Consider the following 23527-nt stretch of genomic DNA (forward strand, 5'->3'; position numbering starts at 1 on the left):
TAAATAATAATTTTACTTTTAACAATTATAGTAAAATTTAATAGAAGAATAGATATTTAAATTTTCAATAATTACCATATTGAAAGATAAGTTTGGACTAAACCTTAGTTGGAAAATGGCCATTTGGCCTTTAAAGTATCTTGCATGATCGTCATCCAATTAATTCATGTGGCATGGCATGAATCCTTTACGTGTAGCCGTTTAGCAGCTCAGAATGAAAATTTAAACACTCAAGCCTATTTTTTCATGCGCAATAATCAGAAGTAACCTCAAATAATATTGGTTTGAGATGCTCTGGGTAATATTGGAGGCACGGAACTCATACCCACCAGACATTGAGAACGGCACTCCCACCACAAAACCTGCCTGCACAAGAGCCTCTAACATAATCTCATTTTCCATTCCTGTTAGAAACCCAAGTCTCCTTGACATCTCAATCACAGAATCTGTGTCATAATATGCGCGGGCCAGAACCTAATAAAAAATACATGTGGAAGCACTTGTAAGTTTAGCTCCAAACTGTAGTATTTAAAACTATCAAATTTCCTGAGACCAGCAAAATTTTCAGCTTCAAATCCGAGAAGAAATGACAGTCGAGGAAGATTTTGGTTTGTTACTTGGGTTCACATTTCACAGATGATGGAAGCCAAATGAAGGTAGCGGAAGTTCTCGATTTCGAGGATATCACCAAAATCAGAGGGATGTCGGTTTATGCTTCACAATGGTGGTTTTTAATGCTCGGGAGTCGGGACTTATAAAAGAAAAAGTGGGTTGGGTACCCGACCTAGCACCCGATAAAAGAACTAGACCTGGATTGGGATCCTGTTGGTTCCATTATATTTATACTCGAAATCTACCTGCTTTATATTGATTCTAGGTAGAAATCAGAATAGAAAAGCAAATAACCAACGATTTGGTTCTGAATGGATAATTTGCTCACCCCTAATGTTAACCTATGTCTTCAGGTTACAAGTTAAAATTAATTGATTGTTTTACCCTGTGTCTCTAGGTTTCATGTTGAAGACAAAATAAGAACAAAGGATTTATTTATACTGTTGTATATTACATAAAAAAATTTAAAAAAAAAAAAAAACCTCAATTTTAAATATATCAGAATGTTTCAAATTTTTTTATTTTTAATCATGAGAATCCACAATAAGAAAACATACAAATAATAATTATAATCATAATTTTATTTATTAAACAGTGCTTACAGAAAGCTAGAATTATCACATAATCTTCATAATTCGAGTAGTGAAAGTCATAGCAATACCCCTTAGGCGTTCTACAATTTTCAAACTCAGTTGAGTTTCTAGTTTCGCCCCAAAAAAGCAAAAGCAAATTTTTTCTCCACATTTCACCCGTTTTCTAATTATCAAAAGATATTTCCATGATGAGATAGGTTATGAATGATGATTTCTTTCATAATTTTCATTTCAATAGTTATAGAATTTATGGATTGTGATTTGCATATTAAAGCTTCGCATTAATTAGTAGGGAAATTCTTGAAATGGGTTCTCATTCATTCTCAAAATTATATGTTCAGGAATGAGAAAACTAAATTGGGCAATCGCTGATACTTCGCAGAACTAAGATGCACATAATCTAGCCTTTTAAATCTTTTCCTGTTCAATTGTCTGAGTAAAAAAATGTAGCCTTTTAAATTTTTCCTGGAATTAATTCCCAGAATTTCAATTTTTTTCTTCTTTTGGACAGAATTTCAGCTTTCTCGCTGGGGTCAATTTCACTTCTTAACGCATAGAATTAAGATAAGAATTTAACAGAAACTAATTACGTGCCGACATACGTGAATAATTATAGGATAGTACAAAGAGTAACAGAAAAAAATTGATATATAAAAAATATAACCGGTGCACTGGTATTTTGAGTTTCCATCATTCATATTACATTAAGAACTCAGTCATATGAATGACTGATCTCCCCCAGGAAATTAAGCTTCAGTTAATATTTAATTTACTGTTATTGAACCATTTCCATTCTCGGCAGCCACCACATTTCTTATTGGAACTATACATTGAAAACAAGATTAAAGTAAAAATTTGACATAGATAAAAGAAACGTTCACTTGGGAATATAGTAAAATCATTAGTTAGGGATAGAAAGGAAAGGAAAAAGATAAGAGATCGTCACTTCAGCAATTAATAAAATTTTAAATTAGGGCAAGAAAAGGAAGAGAAAAATGAAAAGTTGCAAATCTAGTGTAAGAATTTAAAGAGTTCTCTATAAGTAAGAGAGATGTCAGTTAAATACAAACAAAAATTCCTGTGAGATTATATATAGGTTTGAATATCAACATGGCCGCTCGTATATACAACATTAAGGTCTCTGTCACTCAACACTACTTCAAGACCGAAAAAATTCCTCCACATAATACTGGAAATCCACTGCATTCTTTCAGAATCAGATCCACCACGTTAACATATAAAGATGAGGAATAATTAAATCAAATTAATAATCAATGGAAATAAAAATACCACCATACATAGTTAATATAACAAAAACTAATTTGCAGATTAGTTCATCTCTACATTCATTCAGAACCAGGCTGCCAAATCACCAACACCTTGTCTCTCCAAGTGAATAGAGTGGAATTATTTCATTAACCCAAGCTTTGAAAACAGTGATTTGACTCTCTACAAAGAAAAGGTAATGCATATATATCAATTTTATGTGCTCAAAATAAAGATACAAAGGATCCAAACTGACACCTCATGCCCATATTTGGAAGCTAGGGCATGCAATTAATGAAGAGGAAAGGGTAGTTAAGCAAATCGGAAGCTTTCATAAGTACCAGAGATCAATAGTCAACTGTCACTTGGAACTGTTTACAAACATGGTCATCAGTTTTAGATTGCTGACAGGTGAAGGCTACTACCTTTTCCAACACAAAACGAATCAAAGTTTTATGTTCGCGTTCAACTCGTAAGACACCAAATCTTCCACACTAACAAGTCCTCACAACTACTGTGAGTTAAAAATGATTAATTAACAAATATATCATATGTAAGCAAACAACTTAATATCTGCAGAGATGCTAAAACAGTCTGAACTTGTACAGATTTTCTTAATGATTATATGCTGTAAACTCTAGATTAAAAATGTGGTGACAGAACTCTTAGACACACACGCACTGCAAATTCATGCAAATTATAAAATCATGCAAAGAGAAAGAAAGAAAGAAAGAAAGGAGACAAGGAGATGATGATGGGGTGACAGATAGATAGTGAGCACGCAGAGCTTCAAGCATGAACCAAACATGCAAGAAAATACCATGTGTGCTCACTCTCTTCTGTCACCTCCACTTACCCTCTAAAGGAAATCCTTCAATTCTGACTTAAGAAACGGCTGATTCTTTTTTTTTTTTTTTTTCAAATGGCGGATTTCTGTTCCATTGGAATGGAACATTGGTATTGTTTTTGGTTGGCTGTGAAGAAGTTGAAGGCCTCTTGGGGTTTATATAGAGAGAGGACAGCTGCATCGCATATGGAATAAATGTGGGTTTATCTCTTATTGGTCACTCACCATTATTTCAGAAAAGTAAACTGCCATTACCCTTGCTCATTTTAAAAACCTTATCTTTCATCTTCATCACTTCGTTCAAACAGAATTCTTACTACACTCATTTATTCAATTACCGTTACCAATGCGTCTTGTTATTCTAAATTTCTAAGCCTTCCAATCCTCATACTTTCTTTATCATCCTCCCCATGCTCTGATAAATTTGGTTGTCCATATTAACTGGCTTGTCGATGTCAAGATTAATTTTTTTGGATCTTTGCACGTTCTCTGAGCGAGAAAGAGGAAGACATGTCAAATTTTACTTGCCTTGGTCATTTGTATAAATATTATACAAATTCACAGCCCTGCCATGTATAAATATTTCTCACAAAACAAATCACTGTTCATCATTGCAACTTATTGCTTTAATTCTTCATTTAATTAAACATTAATGCTATCCAATCATAGCTGTGAATGTGTTGTTAAATCCTAATATAAAGTACGAATTTAAAGTGCATTTCTCTTATTTAAGTTTTACTATCTCTAATTCACATATGGCTGATTGTGTTTACAATTGAATTGTATATTTTGTAATTAATGTTCATTCACATGAATATTTTAAAAGAAAACCTACATTAATTTTTCATCAACACAAAAATTTATTCATTCATAAATGACCAGCATTGTTTGGCATGTTTACATATATGTAAAGTTTCAGTAATTACAATGTCTCCTTACTATTTCTGTCTTATCCATTTAATAAGGTATTTGATTCATCAAAATATACTATAATTAAATTTTACAATTCAAATTTACTAATAATATATATGATCCTAATAAAATTTAATCCAAATGAATTGATTAGAGAATTTTTACTTAATTATAATGTAAATATGTTAATATTGACTAATGGAAGAACGGTTGTTTCTCAATTGAACTATATTGTTATCTTTAAAGTCAAAAAATGATATTTTCTCATCTTTCATAAAAAATTAAACATTCCTTTTAACAATTAAAAAGTATTTTTATTAGTTTATAAAATATATAAAGATTATTGGATTAATATCATTTACTCTCTTAAGATATAAACAAATTATATTTCTTTTCTAATTTAAAAAAATATCATTTGAACCCTATTTATAAAAAAATTAAAATTTCAAAATAGCCACAGTTAGATATTTACCGTTGACAACCTTTAATCACACCAGATAAGTTCGATTCCAACCAGAATCGCAACTGGAATGATGTAATTCTAGTTGAAATTACATTAATCTAGTAAGATATAGTCAAATCATTTTTGTGCAATTATGGTTGAAATGTCATTAAAATTGCACCATTCTATGTCATTTCAAGGCAATTCTAGTATAATTTTAGTTGGAAATACACTAACATGGTGTTATTTCAATTAGAATCACATAATCTAGTGTGATTCTGATTGAATAGCACTAGACCAATGCAATTTCAGCTAAATCACATCATTCATGTATGATTCTAGCTTGAATTGAATTGATTCAATGTGATTAAAGGTCATTTGCGTTGAATGTTCATTAGTGACGGTTTTAAAATTTATTTATTTATTTATAAATTAGATCTAAAAAGTTATTTAATCAAGTTTGGGGGACAAAAGGTTATTTAATTTTGGTAACATTAAAAATAACAAAGGATATTTATATTTCTTCAGTATGATTATCAGAAAATTTGACAAATTTCACTAATTGTATTTGACCAAAAGTGACAAAAATGTTATTTTTTGACTTCAATGGTGGGAATTTTTTACATAATTTGAATAGGAAATAATTGTTCTCCCATCAATAATTGATTGAATATTTTTGACATGATCTCAACTCTTATAAATGCATAATCTGATCTGAGTAGTGTCTAGTTATGGCAAACAAATAAAACAATAAAGTTACGAAGAAATTAAAAGGAATAAAACCCTAACAAGGAACTTGTAAAGATAGATACCAATCGGTTTGTGCCAATAAGCATGCAAACTATGAAGCCTAATGGCTGGTCCCTTGGCTTTGGAAAAAGCGAAAGCAAAAGAAAATAAAAATTGTTAATGAAAAAATCAACCAATAGTAGTTGAACCGAGTGTCATAAAAGCATGCCCCCAACGAGCCAATACGGCGCTAAAGCAGCTTAAAGTATATATGCTTTATATTAATTGAAAAATAGATGCTTTAACCACAAAAACAATTGTAATTAATTATGCAAAGAATCATCGACAATGTTCTAACCAATCACTGCTATTGCGTGATTTACGGGACGTCATGCCTTTTCTACATTCCTTATTCAATATTATAATTGTGATTTGATTTGATTTCTTGCTTAAAGCAATTAACAAACTTAATCCCCAATTGTCATTTAACCAATCATCCCCCAAAATCCTATTCACGATTCTTGTTGACATGATGGTAAGTGATGGATGATATAGAAAGTGCAACATAGAACATTCCCATTTGGGAAGTGGGGAATTTTTTAATGTCATTACTTTCCCTTTCAAGGGTGGGGGATGCTTTCATACACGTTAATTCCCAACACAACTTTGAAGCGAGACAATTTATTTCTTTTTAAATTAAAGAAAGAGCTAGAAGCAGTTTGCATCACCAATAATGATAAGCATCTTCTACTCTTTCAACACTAACTTTTTCTAGTAACCATAATGGCAGGGCAAAAAAAATCTTAGGCCTGTCATGTTGTTCTAATCCTTTCTCTCCACTTTCGGCAAGAATAAACGTGCAAATATGTTGGGGTAGATAGTGGCGTTGTATCCATATGATGGTTTAAAGTTGTTTATGGCAAAAATGCATTAACTATGAAATTACATCAAACCAGGTGTGTAATTTTTTATGCAAGTAGAAAACGAAAAAATTTAAGTTTTTAAAGTGATTCAATTTATCCATAAAGAACTTAAGTTTATTGTAATGTTATTAACTTTCTAAAGTATTCAAACAGAACAACGTTGCGAGAATATAAATTGTCTTTGTGTTACCTTTGTATAATTCAACTATTCATAAAACAAAAAGAATTGTCCATTGACTAATTACATAATTAAAGCTAGGTAGATAAAGAAATTTCTGGATAATGCTTTTCCCCACTAAATAGGAGATAACTGTGAAAAAAATTTGAACTATTAAAACTCATTCTTCCCACAATTTATGGATTGAAGGATTTTTGCTCGCATTTTAAATTAACCTACATGTAGATGGTATGTTTAGTCACTATATGTTTCTCTCATAACAACCAAATATATAAAGGCTGGACACTTCTTCAGTACAATTCTCATACAATTTTCTTAAGAAAATGTCTGATTGTACAACAAGAACTCCTAATTTCTAGATTTTAAGAAGGATTTCAAAAACCTATAGCCTTTCTATATAGATGAATGACACATGGACAACTAGGATTCGTATTCGTGATATGTTGCTACAGTGACACTTCCACAATTTAATCAACTCAATAATCATTGTATCTCACTAAGCAATGGTTCAAGTGCTTTCCTAGATGGCTAACAAGTACCACTGACTTGAACAACTAGTATTATTTCTTATTTAATTTTTGCTTATCTATAAATACTCCTAAAAAACCACTTTCCATTTTCTTTACTTTAAAATTTCACCGAGCTTTTTAATTTTTTGCACTTTCAAGTTTTTCCAGTGATTTTCCCGATCTTCAAGAGGATCTAAATTGAAGTTTTCTCTTAAGGTCAGTATTCACAAGGTAAATAAGCCTAAGTTTGTCAAAGAATGGGAGGCATCTGTCTGTCCCCCTAGTTACGAAGTGGCTAACCATTGATACTCTATTCGCTAAACTCTACACACGGTTCAACTTCGTTGGACTTCTCATGCCTAAAAGCACTTTTATTTTTCACAGCTTTCGTCAGTACTGATAAAAAAACATGCCGACAATATAGTTCATTTATGAAAAAAAAAAAAAATTGGTGTAGATGAAAAATTAATGTAGGTTTTTTTTATAAATTATTCATGTGAATTAACCTTAATTTAATTATACAAAAAAAGATTTCAATTAAAAACACAATCAGCCATATATGAATTAAGATAGAAAAACTTAATGAGAAATATGCATTTTAAATTCTTACTTTGGATTAGGATTTAACAACACACTGACAGCCATTTTTAATTAAATTAAGAATTAAAGCAATAAGTTGCAATGATGAACGATGCTTTGTTTTGTGAGAAATAAACATCCATGGCAGGACTGTGACTTTGTATAATATTTATACAAATGAGCAAGGCATGTAAAATTTGACATGTCTTCCTGTTTCTCTCTCTGTGCAGAGAACGTGCAAAGATCCAAAAAACAATTAATGACGGCCAAATTTATCAGAGCATGGGGAGGATGATGAAGGAGAAAGTATGAGGATTGAAAGGGATAGAAATTTAGAATAACAAGAATCATTGGTAATAGTAATTGAAGTGATGAAGATGAAAGATAAGGTTTTTATTTATTTATTTATTTTTTTAAGTAATCTAAATCAAAGTTTTATAGAAGTGATTGGAGTTTGAATTTAAATCTTTTTTTCTAAAATTATAATATTTTATTAATTTTTTTAATTGAAAATTTTATCTATATTTGTTAGATAAGTAAGATCTTCTCATTAAGAGTTTTAATAATCAACAATTTTAATAATCTTAAAACATTGATTTAAATTATTTCTAAAAGGAAATAAGATTTCTAAAATAAACAATGGTGAGTGACCAATAAGAGATAAGTCCACAATTATTCCGTAACTGATGCAGCTGTCCTCTCTCTATCTAAACCCCAAGAGGCCTTCAACTTCTTCACAGCAAACCAAAAACGATGCCAATGTTCCATTCCAATGGAACAGAAATCCGCCATTGAAAAAAAAAAAAAAAGCTTCAGCCGTTTCATAAGTCAGAATTGAAGGATTTCTTTTAGAGGGTAAGTGGAGGTGACAGAAGAGAGTGAGCACTCATGGTATTTTCTTGCATGTTTGATTCATGCTTGAAGCTCTGCGTGCTCACTGTCTATCTGTCACCCCATCATCATCTCCTTGTCTCCTTTCTTTCTTTCTTTCTTTTGCATGAATTTGCAGTGCGTGTGTGTCTAAGAGTTCTGTCGCCACATTTTTAATCTAGAGTTTACAGCAAATATAATCGTTAAGAAAATCTGTACAAGTTCAGACTGTTTTAGCATCTCTGCAGCTAGCAAGGTGTTTGCTTACATATGATATATTTGTTAATTAATCGTTTTTAACTCACAGTAGTAGTGACGACTTGTTAGTGTGGAAGATTTGGTGTCTTACGAGTCGAACGCAAACATAAAACTTTGATTCGTTTTGTGTGGGAAAAGGTAGTAGCCTTCACCTGTCAGCAATCTAAAACTGATGACCATGTTTGTAAACAGTTCCAACTGACAGTTGACTATTGATCTCTTGTACTTATGAAAGCTTCCGATTTGCTTAACTACCCTTTTCTCTTCATTAATTCCATGCCCTAGCTTCCAAATATGGGCATGAGATGTCAGTTTGGATCCTTTGTATCTTTATTTTTATGCATTACCTTTTCTTTGTAGAGAGTCAAATTAATGTTTTCATGGCTTGGGTTAATGAAATGATTCCACTCTATTCACTTGGAGAGACAAGGTGTTGGTGATTTGGCAGCCTGGTTCTGAATGAATGCAAAGATGGACTAATCTTCAAATTAATTTTTGTTTTATTAACTACATGTACGGCGGCACTTTTGTTTTAATTTAAAATTAATCTGATTTTATTATTCCAAATCTTATGTTAACGTGGTGGATCTGATTCTGAAATAATGCAGTGAATTTCCAGTATTATGTGGAGGAATTTGTTGGGTCATGTAGTGTTGAGTGACAGAGACCTTAATGTTGTAAATACAAGCGGCCCTGTTAATACGCCTATATGTGCATCCAATTCAAACCTGTAATCCACACAAGAATTTTTAATTATATTTAAGTAAGATTGATGATATTTATAGCGAAGTCTCTAATTTCTTTTGATAATAAGAAACCTCGTATGAATTAAATTGTCTCTTCACGACGAAACTAATTATACTGAATAGATCAAATCTCAAATTAATCATTGAGTTAGATAAATTAAAAATAGTGAAACTCATATTTTATTATACATGAAACTTCTTCTCTTGCCACTCAAATTACCTCTTAGAAGCTTAAGTCTTTAATTTCTTACACTATATTTGCAACTTTTTATTTTTCTCTTACCTTTGATTATAATATTCAAGATCATTGTATAGCAACTAACTAGAAGAAAGAGACAATAAATAATCTTTATTATTTAGTTGTTATTATAGAGGGTGGATTTTTCCACCACGTGAGAAGAAAGTTAGGCCAAAATGTAATGTAAATGCATTAATGGCCTTGAAAAATTTGCTTTGAAAATGGTCATATGCTTGTCCGGAGGGGTGGCCATGATTTGTATAAATACCCCCCTCCTCACTTCATTTGTAACATATATACCTAATATACTTTTCATCCAAATCTCCCAAGTTTTCATTCTTCTGCTTTTCATTTTATTCTACTTCCATATTCTTCATTTATCTTCTTCTTTTACTTAAAGTTTAATATCCTTTACTCATAATTTTTATAATATTTATAACACATTATCAGCACGATCAGCTCAAATATATTATAATTTTTCCATTATGTTATTATGTTGTTTGTATATTGTAAATACAAATATCCCAATTGTAATGTCCCAATTATATTTTAATTTTTGTTATGTTTTTATTTAAGGTTTCATTTATAATTGCAACCTATTTGCAACTCAAAGTTTGCAAAAATTGTAAATCTGGAAATAAAGTTCTGAAACCTTTGAATCTAGACTTGAGGTCTGGAATATCATAAATTTGGACCCGAAATCCTGAATATTATTTGTAACCTGAAGTTTACACAATTATGAATCTGGACTTGTAGTCCTGAATATCATGAATCTTGATCTAAAATCCTCGATATCATTTGTAACGCGAAGTTTGCAAAATCATAAATTTAGACTTGAAGTCATAAATATTATTTGTAACCTGAAGTTTATAAAAATCATAAATCTGGACCAAAAGTCCTGAATATTATTTGAATATTTATTTTTATTATAGTAATTGTATTCAATTTATTTGAATATTTATTTAAATCTTTATTTATTTGAATCTTTATTTTTATTATAATAATTATATCCGATTTATAACCTAAAGTTTGTAAAATCGTGAAAATATATATATATAGGCCCGAAGTCCCAAGTTTCATCAAAGTCTTTATTTTATAATAATTATATCACATTTGCAACCTAAAGTTTATATAAAGTGTGAAAAATATGAACTTGAAGTCCAAAACATAATTAGAATACATATTATAATATTCTAAATATTAATTACAAAACAAAAAAATTTGTAAATATAGGATAATATATGAACCTGAAGTTTCCAAAAATTAGTCACAATATTTCTCTTACAAAATCAGCTATTTTGTAAATATAAGATAATATTTGAGCCTGAAGTTTCAAAGCTTAAATCATATATATTGTCTATAAAACCAGAAGTTTTGTAAATATGACAATATTTGGACCTAAAGTTCCTAAAATTGGATGGATAATATTAAATAGGTTTTTTATATGATTCTCCACCTAGAATTTATGAGCCTTGAAAAATTAATTAAATAAAATGTCCCAGAAGAACAAATACAAAGCCATCATTTTTCGGCATCATATCCCTGAAGAATTGTAAGCTAAAATATTGATATAATGATAAAACCATTAAATTCGTGGAGAAATTTAAAAGATAAATTTGAATATCAGATTCAATAATACTCTTAATCGCCTGTTCTCAAGACAAATTATTAATAAGACCATCTCCCTTCAAAATTGGAGTTGAATCTCTATCATTCCTACAAATGATTCAAGGAGACATATGTGGATCCATTTATCCACCAAGTGAGTCATTCGATATTTTACAGTCTTAATTGATGCTTCTGCCCAATGGTCTCATATTTGTTTATTACCTACTTGAAATGTTACATTTGCTAAATTGTTAGCATAAATTATCAAATTAAAGACTTATTTCACTGATTATTTAATCAAGTTCATACAGTTAGATAATGTTGGTGAATTTATATCTAAAACATTTGATGTTTATTGCATATTTATGAGGATTGAGGTTGAACATCCAGTCTCGCATGTCCACACAGAGAATGGATTGGTTGAGTTTCTTATCAAACGACTTTAAATAATTGCATGTACTTTATTACTAAAAAGTCAATTACTTACTTCTATGTGAGGACATGCTATGTTACATACTGCGGTGTTAATTCGCTTGCGACCTTCTTCTTATCATCAATATTCTCCTTTACAATTGGTTCTTGGTCGTCAACCTGATATATTTCATTTGAAGAGTTTTTGGTTGTGTTGTATACTTCCTTATTGCATCCCCTCAATGCATAAAAATGAGACCTTAATGTCGTTTGAGAATTTACGTTATATATAATTCACTATCCATTATCAGATATCTTAAACCATTAACAGGTGATCTTTTTACTACATGATTTATAGATTGTCATTTTGATGAGACAACATTCCCATAATTAAAAGAAAAGAAAATGTCTTCTAAAGTTAGACATGAACTTGCTTGGTATATACCTACCATGTCTCATTTAGATTCTCACACATCCCAAAGTGAATCTAAAGTACAGAGGATAGTGCGTTTACAAATTATTGTCAATCAAATGTCTGATGCATTTGTAGATACGACAAAAGTGACAAGATTACATGTTCTAGCTATTAATGCACCAGCAAGAATTAATGTGACTGTTGAACAATCCATTTGAGCCATGACTGATCAATCTACTGCACACCAGAAGCGTGGTAGACATGTTGGATCGAAGGACATTGTTTCTCGAAAAAAAAGGCAAATAATCAAATTGATATTAATCATGATGATCCTAAAATAAATGACACACTCTCTAATATTCTTCCAAAAGAGGTTAGGGTCTCTGAAGAGACTCAAGCCCCTGAAGTGGCACAAACTCCTGAAGAACAAAAAAATGAGAATATTAAAATATTTTTAAATTATACTCATACATGATAGATGTGGAATCGTGAAATTTTACAATTGATGATATATTCTCATTTGCAGTAGTTATTAAAATTATGAATGATGATGATTTTGAACCATGTATTATGACTGAGTGCAAACAAAGATATGATTGACCTAAATAGGAAGAAGCAATTAGAGCAAAATTAGTTTCTCTAGTAAAAAGTCAAATGTTTGGGTCTGTAGTTCCAACACCTCAAGACGTGCAACTCATTTGATAAAAATGGGTATTTGTGAGAAAAAAAATGAGAAAAATAAAATTGTTAGATATAAAGCTAGGCTTGTAGCCCAAGGCTTTTCTCAAAGGCCCGATATAAACTTTGATAAAACATATACACCTATGAGGGATATAATCATATTCAGATATTTAATCAGTTTTACAATCTCTGAAGGACTAGATATACATTTAATAGACGTAGTTACTACCTACTTGTATAGAAACTTGAATACTGAAATTTATATGAAACTCCTTAAAGGATATAAATTATTTGAAGCAAAAATGGTCAATTCAAGAGGCATGTACTCAATTAAATTATAAAGATCATTGTATAGATTAAAACAATCAAGCCGAATGTGGTACAATTATCTTAGTGAATATTTGTAAAAAAAAATGGCTATGTAAATGACCATATATGCACATGTGTCTTTATCAAAAGGTTAGAATCAAGATTTGCTATTATAACAATTTATGTTGATGACATGAATTTAAATGGGACTCCTGAAAAGCTTTCAAAAACTACTAAATATCTGAAAAAAGAATTTGAAATGAAAGATATGGGAAAAGCAAAATATTGTCTCAGTCTGCAGATCGAACACAATTCAAATGGAATATTTATCTATCAATCAGCGTATATTGAAAAATTATTAAAACGCTTTAATATGGATAAGGTTTATCCTTTGAGCACCCCGATAGTTGTTCGGTCTCTTGATCTGAAAAAGGATCTATTTCGACCTAAAGAAGAAGATGAAAAGATATTTGATGCTGAAGTATCATATCTTAATGTCATTGAAGCCCATTATATTTGATGCTGAAATTTATATGAAACTCCTTAAAGGATATAAATTATTTGAAGCAAAAATGGTCAATTCAAGAGGCATGTACTCAATTAAATTATAAAGATCATTGTATAGATTAAAACAATCAAGCCGAATGTGGTACAATTATCTTAGTGAATATTTGTAAAAAAAAATGGCTATATAAATGACCATATATGCACATGTGTCTTTATCAAAAGGTTAGAATCAAGATTTGCTATTATAACAATTTATGTTGATGACATGAATTTAAATGGGACTCCTGAAAAGCTTTCAAAAACTACTAAATATCTGAAAAAAGAATTTGAAATGAAAGATATGGGAAAAGCAAAATATTGTCTCGGTCTGCAGATCGAACACAATTCAAATGGAATATTTATCTATCAATCAGCGTATATTGAAAAATTATTAAAACGCTTTAATATGGATAAGGTTTATCCTTTGAGCACCCCGATAGTTGTTCGGTCTCTTGATCTGAAAAAGGATCTATTTCGACCTAAAGAAGAAGATGAAAAGATATTTGATGCTGAAGTATCATATCTTAATGTCATTGAAGCCCATTATATTTGGTCCAATGTACTAGACCGAATATATCTTTTATAGTTAATTTATTAACCCGATTCAGCTCTGCACTGACTTGTCATCACTAAAATGGAATCAAACATATACTTCGTTATCTATGTGGAACTAGAGATTTAGGATTATTCTATTCTATCAAATCCCTTAAAAATCCTAATTTGATTGGATATATAGATGTTGGTTATCTTTCTGACCCTCATAAAGCCTGTCCACAAACAAGATATATTTTTACTTATAATGACATAGTAATTTCATGACGCTCCACTAAACAAACTTTGGTTGCAATGTTTTCAAATCATTCAGAAATTCTAGCTCTTTATGAAACCAACTGATAATGCATATAGTTGCGGTCTATCATCCATCATATCTGGAATGCATACAGTTTTCCTTCTACAACAGACACTCCTTCCATATTATATGAAGATAATGCAGCATGAATTACCTAAATTAAAAGTAGATACATCAAAAGAGACAGAACCAAACATATCTTAACGAAGTTCTTTTACACTCATAAGTTTCAGCAAAGTAGAAAGATTAATGTCAAGCAAATAAGATCCAGTGAGAATATTATAGATTTGTTCACCAAGACATTACTGACATCAACATTTGAGAAGTTAGTGTATAATATCGATATACGGCGGCTCAATAAGCAATCAAATTAATCCCACTACAAAGAGAGAGAGCATTCATCAGGTAAAAGATTCATCAGGATGAGCATTTATTAAGCAAATATTTGAAGTTTATCACATATTGAACCAAAGGTGCATTATACTTTTTTTTCCTTCACTAGGTTTTGTCCTACTAGGTTTTCCAAGTAAAGTTTTTAATGAAGCAGTTTAAACACGTCTAACACCAACTTATGAGACATTAAATAATTATATTCCTTTGTTTTGGTTTTTATCTCACTGGGTTTTTCCTTAGCAAGGTTAATATAATTATTTGTAAATAATAGAAATCTGAAAGGGAATGTTATAGAGGATGAATTTTTCCACCACGTAAGAAGAAATTTTGGCCAAAATGTAATGTGAACGCATTAACGGCCTTGGAAAATTTGCTTTGAAAATGGTCATATACTTGTCTAAAGAGGCGGCCATGATTTGTATAAATACCCCCCCTCACTTCATTTGTACATATATACCTAATATACTTTTCATCCAAATCTCCCAAGTTTTCGCTCTTCAGCTTTCTTCTTTTGTTTTTCATTTAATTTTATTTACATATACTTCATTTATCTTCTTCTTTTACTTAAAGTTTAATATCCTTTACTCATAATTGTTATCATAGTTATAACAGTTGTCATATTATTGTATTTATAATACACCTTAAGCTCTCATATTATATCACATGACAACTTAACCTTTTAAAATGTCAAAATTACATTCATCTCCAGATAATCATTTCTCTCTTTCATATCTCTCAAACTTTTTGGGCTTATAGTTATATGCCACATGTCTAGCGAAGCATCATCTTCAACTGCATTTGTTTCATCATTTAGGTTATCATTGTTAGACATTAAAGTCTCATATCTAATAAATGTAATATAAGTGAATAGTATATAAATGTACGAATTGGAGTTTAACACAAACTAATTGATTTTATGTAATATTGGTTTCAATTTCTACACTTATAAATCTAATATATTTCTAACATAACATTAGAGTATAAACCAAACGGTAGGTCTAACAGCCTAAAGTATTTTTGGATACAAGTGACATCGTACTTAACCAAAACCTACTAAGCTAAACAACGGATCTAACAGACTAGGTAGTTGCACTTAAGCGGGGGTGTTGCACATTAAAATCTCACATCTAATAAATGCAATATAAATGAGTGGTATATGAATGTGTGGATTGAACTTTAACATAAGCCAATTGATTTTCTGTAATATAAGTTTCAATTTCACACTTATAGGTCCAATATATTTTTAACTTTAATTGAGTCTTATATAATCCATGGTAAGCTTTGCATTTAGCTATCATTATAGAACCTTTTGTGAGCTTTCACTTTCGATCACCAATAATACTATGATAACCTTTTATATTCAAAGGATAAGCTGATAACAAATTTAAGGCAAATATGGTACATGTCACACATTTTTTAGGTCAACGTGTAACCCAACTCAGTTTGCACACGTACCTTACCAACTCTCACTATAGTCGCATAACTAGTATTGTCTATCTTTACTTTGCTAATTTTCCTTGGCTTTTACATAGAAAAAATATCTCTCCTACTCGTTACATGGTAATAAGTTCCTGAGTCAACAATTCACTCAATATGAACATCAGTTTCAATGACAATATTGCATTGTTTCTCAAAAGAAATTCCTAATAGTTTTTTATATTCATTAGGTATAGTAGTAGTTGTGTCCTATTTGTCTATCGTTTTCTTATTCTTCTCATTCTTTTGTTTTTTCTTGAAAGCCTTACAATTTCTCTTAATATGCCCCTCCCAATTATCTAACAAAGAACTTAACAGAAGTAAAGTCTATAACTTATCATCTAGATGAATCTTTATGTTTCCTAACTAGTTCGCCAAATCCTGAAAAGTCACTCAAATGATCGACAACAAATTGCCCTTCTTAGAACTTCAAGTTCACAGTCTTCTAATCACAACTTCCTGTCTTTTTAATCATAAACACTGAACTCTACCCATTGCCTAAAATTTCTTATAGTCTTCCTACGTAGCTTTTCCCAATCATCTTCAAATATCCCAACTGGTATGTTAAATCCTAATTTACAGGATCAAATAAATCTTTATAGTAAAGCGAATCCTTCATTGTCAACTTTTAAATAGAAAAATTGGTACTTGTAACACTCTTCTCCAGATACATACCTCTACACGAAATATGATTCGAAGAGATATACACAACTTGACTATCTTTAGATCTTAATAGAATTATAACATGATATTAATTATTTGACTTAAGGAAAACATGCAAAAATGTGTAATAAATAAACTTATTAATAAACCACAACCATAAACTTCTAGTGTTTGAAATCCATTACAAAGTATATATGATGCATCACAACCACACCATGTTAGTCTGAACAATAAATACATCAACTGAGTCATAAATGCATAAATAACCAAATTACCCTCACTCTCATACAACCATTCAATTTGGATCATTAGGTCCCTTGCATACTTCGCTACTCACCTCTACTTACAAAACCACAGAAAAATAATGCGTGAGTGAAAAACATTCAATACGTAAGCGACTTCTCGACACTTTGCACAAAGAATAAATTTGGAACGTCTCTAAATCTTATGTGGTTAAAATGGATGTTTTACGACACTTTCCTTTGCCTATCCATTTATTCACAACATATTTAATACCTTAGTAAAAACAATTGACATCTCAAATGTCTACTAACTATGGTGTCTTGCACACATACCGGTTAGACTCTTGGGTACTCTGGTCATATGGGAAAACTTGTCGTAGTCTCTTTATTACCATATACACATAGCTACAACACTGTTAACTGAATTACCATCTTTGCATGACCACTACTATAGACACATATGTGATGCCTCCTGCTAACCGTGTGAGGAACTAACTAAAGTGTCACTATTTTTTACCATGCATAGTAACCTTTTCTCTTCCCCTCATTGCACATGGTCTAGGGGTAAAATAATATTTTCTTCTTTTAGTTGAAACACACAAGTGTTCTTTAGCCTTGCTCTTCCTTGTGCTCTTCACCAAGTCTTTACATACACGAGCATCTAGTCTTTTAGGGGAAGGCGTCCCTCTAGAATGCTAACTAATGGTCAACCTTGTACTAACCATATTGAACCTATGGCCATACATGGTCATTCCTTCATTTAATATGGATATCTATTTTTAGGAAAACCATACATAAACATGTGTCTCATACCACACGATTATGTGTGAATTTCCTCTCATAACAAATTTGCTTCAATGTAACAAACTTTTCTTCAAAAGGACACACAGGCGTGTGTACTTGTATATACGATTGTGTCATAAACTGGGAATCACACCTGCTTTCTACAGTTTTCCAACCATTACAATCACAATTTTCAATCTCCAAACCATTCCTTATTATCTTAAAAAGTTGCAAATTATGTTTCTAATACAACATAATCATCAATTATGCTCAACTTACACACTTCTATGCATGAAAAACCAACACAAAATCATGGTTAATAAAACACAACAAAAAATGCATAAGAGAAGGAGTATAGGTCAACTAATTACTTGCCTTTCGAAGACTCACTAAAGTTGGCATGGTTAAAGGATTTCCAACATCCAAACTCCCCTCAAGACTCCTCTGGTTGCTTTCCTTTTATCTTTGGTGGTTGTTCTTTGATTTTGTAGGTGTTACAGTAGTTGATAATTTAACTGTGGAACTTGAACTTGAACCTTCCATCTCAATTCACACAATTAACCATATGTCCAATTAACCAAATGATGTGGTTTTAGTTCAAGTTCAAATAGCAGGTGAGTTATATTGGGATAATCAAGCAAGTTCAATTCCAAACACAACTCTAAACTACCATAACTCAACAGAAAAAATAAGTTTCAACCAAGTAGGTTTCAAGAGAAACTTCGGCCAAGGGAGAAAATGATAAGAGATGAGAGTAAGAACAAGCAAACAACAATTTAACCAATAAACCAAGGCCTAAAGGGAACCCACCAGCCTTGAATCACCACCAACCCCTTGGTCAAGAGTTGGATAAAGAGGAATTGCAAAACACTTGCAAGGAAGATTTTCTTTAATATTCAAGCCAAGGAAAAAAATGTACATCACCCAAGGAGCCTTTAAATAGGCTTCAAACTACATTTAAATGAAACCTAAATGAAGCTACATTACATTTCAAGCTCATTTCAAAGACATTTGGCTCTAATCTTCATGTTAATCCCAAAGAAGAATGTAAGGCAAGGGAAGGCCAAATTGTCATAAATTGCCTTACTAATATAAGTAATTCCTAGAGCCATGTGATATGTCCCAAAGAAGAATGTAAGGCAAGGGAAGGCCAAATTGTCATGAATTGTCTGGCCAAAAGAAGTAATTCCTAGAACCATGTGATATGTCAACTCTTGTCTCTTTCTTTGAGCTTCTTTGACTTGCTTAGCTTCACCCAAGGTAACTAACAAACTGAATTAAACATAATTTAGCACAAATAACAAATAAAGTGTATAATTAGACAATAAAATACATAAAGCTAATTAAACTCTCTATTGGGATTGTTGGACTTTTAATGGACCCAAGTAATAAGAAAGTAACCAAAGGAGGGCTTGGGACCCCAAAATGAAGGTAGGGACGAAATGGGTTTGAACATAGCTTGGGTTTGTGCTTGCTTCTCTTCAAAACAAGGTTTTGGACTCCACACTTCATGTAGGGTCGAATTTGTCAAGTGATGAGATTGGACTTGGTATTCTTCTATTGGTCTTGATTGGATTGCACTTGATGGAGTCTTGGATGGACTATGGACTGGGCATGGACCTTCAATTGGATCCGGGTTTGGATCACCAAAGCTCTAATACTACTTGTTAGGACTACAAACCCTAAATCTAATTATACAAATTAATTAAGTCAATCAATAACATGAAATATCATCTGCATATAGGAAATAAAACAACTTAACACAAACAAGAACATAGGATTACATGGAAGGAAATGTACACCCTAATGATAAAAAATCAATAAAAGACTGATTTTAACACTAGAAGGAAATGTACATTTTGCATTTAAGTAATTAGTTACTAAAAATTCTAATACAGTTATCAATTATATTTAGCATCTATTAGAAGGTAATCGCACATTTGTCGCAGAAAAACTACCAGGGAAAGATATGATAATTAGTTTCAAATAATTATTGAAAATTATGTTTAATAACTAATATCCATTTATTGAAAAAGTTAGTCGGAACATCTATTTAAGCTAGAAGTGCAAAATCAATGGTAACTAGAATAATTCGATACAAATGAATGTCATTAGTATCTCAAAATATTAAGTTTTAGAATTTTTTTTTGTAAGAAAATGAATGCTTTAAAATAACTTTTTTTCGGTGCATGTATGTGTTTACTAGTATTTGGTTTTAATATTTCATAACTATTTGTATTGTTACTAAAATGATACTTATTAGACATTAATGGTTTTTTTTTATGTCATTTATTTTTCCTTTTCAAATTTTGAGATTTTATATATACTATAATATAATACAATATCAAAATTATTTAAATAATATGATAATACCTAATTATGTAATGATGACTAATAAAATAGATGTTGTTATTTCTAAACAACCATATATACATATGTCCTTTACCACAAACCAACTCTTAATCCCTGCAAAACAAAAGAACCAAAAGGCTCTCTTATATAATCAATTTAAGATATCTAAACAATTCATATATTTTCATAAAGAATGTGTTCATAGTTAGACAGCACAATGTTCATGTATTGATACCAGACAACAAAGAAATGCACATGTAAGTGAAAGATCCAAAAAGCCAGAAATTCAAGTTCTATAGACACCTCAATCACATGAAAAATGATGAGGTTGACATAAATGTGTTACACCTAATGTCAAGTTTTTCAACAAATTCATCATTTTGTTTTGTTGTTCTTCAAATTCTTTAATATTTTACTCTTGTTATTGAAGTACTTTTTATTATCCCTCTAATTCTTTAATTTTATCTTATTATTTTTCAACTTTATGTTTTAACATTGTTGTTTCTTTTGATGAAACATTGAAAACGTGATGTTAAAATAGACAAAATATGAAATTTTGGTTAAATCTTAAAGCTTTACTTAGAAACCCCTCACAAATTTCTTCTTTACTTCTTTCAAATAGCATACCTATAGATTCTTCTAGTAACCTAAGCATTTTCTCCAAACATAAGAATATGTATGACCACTAATTATCTCTTTCAATAACATATAAAAAACTTAAACTTAGATGGATCATTGACTATATTATTATATTTTTATATTCTTTTAAATATATCATCATATCATATGGTTTCATAATGAAATACATGTTGGGCTTGAATTACAAGTATAAAAGGATCATTTTTGTGCCACAACTTGCCAACATTAATGATTGAGAGATAATAATCCTTTTAGTATTTAGTTTTTTTCTTTTTTTTCATTTGTATCGAACTATCAGACTTGAATAACATAACCCAAAATCCATATACATACACACACACACACACATATATAGGTATACATAGGCACAAGGCTTGAGTATCAACTATAGCCATATCATTAATGGAGCCACATCCTAACTAATACTGTAAAAAGGAAAAGCTAAAAGACTTATTCCCTCCTATGCTTTGGCCCATTTTCAAATTCTCATAAAGTAAAGTTTTAAAAATCAAAATACATACTATTTTATTAAAATTTTTTATTATGATTAAAAGTAAAATCATTATTTAACAAAAAATATTTTAAAAAGTTAAAATTTTATTTCATTTTTCCCTCTTAGCTTAAAAAATTAGCCATTTTTCTTTATTCAAAGTTTGAAAAATTATTTTTTCTCCCCTAAGGTTTTTTTTTCTCTTTCTCTAGTGACCATCTCCATTCCAACCAATGGCTAGCCTTCTCACCAATTTCTTCTCCCACTGATTTTTGGGCGTCGATGACCATTTTCATTGGACAAAGAAGATGAATCTTCGGCGGGCAAAATGGCCACCAACACTTGAAGATCAATAGGAGAAGAAGTTGGTGAGAAGGTCGGCTATTAGCTGAAATGAAGACAGCCACCGAAGAAGGGGAAAAAAAACCTTAGGGAGGAAAATTTAACTTTTCAAACTTTCGGTTGAGAGAAATTATTTGTTTTTTAAACTAATGAGATAAAATTTTAGATTTTTTAATATTTGTTGTTCAATAATAGCTTCAATCTAAACCTTAATAGAAAATTTTAACAAAAAAGTAGATAGTTTGATTTTTAAAATTTTATGGGTGAAAAATTGAGAAAGGACCAAATCTTGGATGGGAATAAGTCTTTTGGCCAAAAGAACATTAGCATGTAATAATCCTATTACATTCCCCGCCCCATCAGCAAAAATTGCTAACCCTGACGTTTGTCCTACTGATTATATAACCCGGTTTCTCTAACTATTTATATTAAAATATAAAATATGTGAAATGAAAACATGATAATAAGTTTATATACAAATATAAATGAATTTGAATTTCTGAATTTTTGCATCTTTCTATGTCCCAATTTTTTTCCCTTAGTTACCACAGATGCTTTTCTTCTAACCTCTGAAATGAACTTCTTTTGACTTCCCTAGTAAGCCAATAACTCATACCTAGCTTTTGCTTGATCTCGAAGCAAATTCATGAGCACCTAAGCTAACTACTTCTCGACTTGATTCTTCCTCATCATTGCCTGAATATTATATAACAATAATTTATCCTCCATTATTTATTTTCTCTTTCATTGCCATTTATCGGAGACTATGTTTTAAATAGAGATTGATATATACAAGATAGATTTTATTGACTAACAAATTAAACAGTTACAAGACATTGATTTCTCATCATTGAATCAAGCAATTCAGAAAACAAGAAGATGAAAATAATATCTAATCACTTTATTTTCTCAACAGTCAACTACTATAGAAACAAATAAGCTAAAATATATGAACAATCACAGAGAAATCACTTAATACAGAGGTTTTTCGTTCTCCACTTTCCCCATAAATAAACCCAAAATTTTGATGCCTCTCAAAAATAATAGAAAAACACAACAGAGTGGAACGCTATTACAATTAAAATGGAAGCCCAATGGGAAGAAAGAGAAGAGGCCTTGGAGGCATAGAAGTAGTAGTAAGGATATGGGTAGTCATGCGGTCCATTAAATGGAGGTGCTTGAACTAATGGTGGTGTGTTACTGTACCTAAAAGGAGGTGGCGGAGTTCCCCAGTAAGTCCATGAATTACCCGGTGGTGGCGCCGATTGTGACCGCGGTGAGGGTGGCGATGGCTCTGGTGGAGAGTGGTAGTGAGACTGAGGTGGAGAATGGTGAACTGGTGCTGGTGGTGACGATGTTGGTGGAGATGGATACTCTATCACTGGCGGTGGAGGTGAACAAATAGATGGACATGTTGCACAATCACTGATGCAAAATAAACCAGAGTCAGGAGCTTCCACTTGGTCATCAGAAAATGCCACTCTACTCAGCACCATCATCACCATTATTCCAAGCTTCAAGAGTTCAACACGATTGACATGATGATGATCCATTTGGGTTAAGTATTTGATATGGTTCTTTTATTTTTTTCTGAATGGTAACTCAAAAACACATCATGCTTACTG

General features: G+C 31.0%; 1 protein-coding gene across 1 annotated transcript; it reads right to left on the minus strand.

The window, feature by feature from the left end:
- Positions 1-222: 222 nt before the first annotated feature.
- Positions 223-23455, minus strand: LOC123194159 (actin cytoskeleton-regulatory complex protein PAN1-like). The gene is made up of 2 exons (XM_044607319.1): positions 22979-23455; positions 223-474 (listed from the first exon to the last, which is right to left on the minus strand). Exons 1-2 carry the CDS (start codon positions 23453-23455, stop codon positions 223-225), a joined length of 729 nt encoding a protein of 242 aa, XP_044463254.1.
- Between the last annotated feature and the right edge of the window lie 72 nt (positions 23456-23527).

This window comes from Mangifera indica, chromosome 13, assembly GCF_011075055.1.
Source record: "Mangifera indica cultivar Alphonso chromosome 13, CATAS_Mindica_2.1, whole genome shotgun sequence".
In the NCBI taxonomy this organism is placed as follows: domain Eukaryota; kingdom Viridiplantae; phylum Streptophyta; class Magnoliopsida; order Sapindales; family Anacardiaceae; genus Mangifera; species Mangifera indica.

Coding starts and splice junctions, on each gene's coding strand:
- LOC123194159 (XM_044607319.1), bottom strand. CDS start 23,455: ATGGATCATCATCATGTCAATCGTGTTGAACTCTTGAAGCTTGGAATA. Junction 475..22,978: donor ATTGGGCTTCCATTTTAATT/GTAATAGCGTTC, acceptor ATTTTTTATTAG/GTTCTGGCCCGCGCATATTA.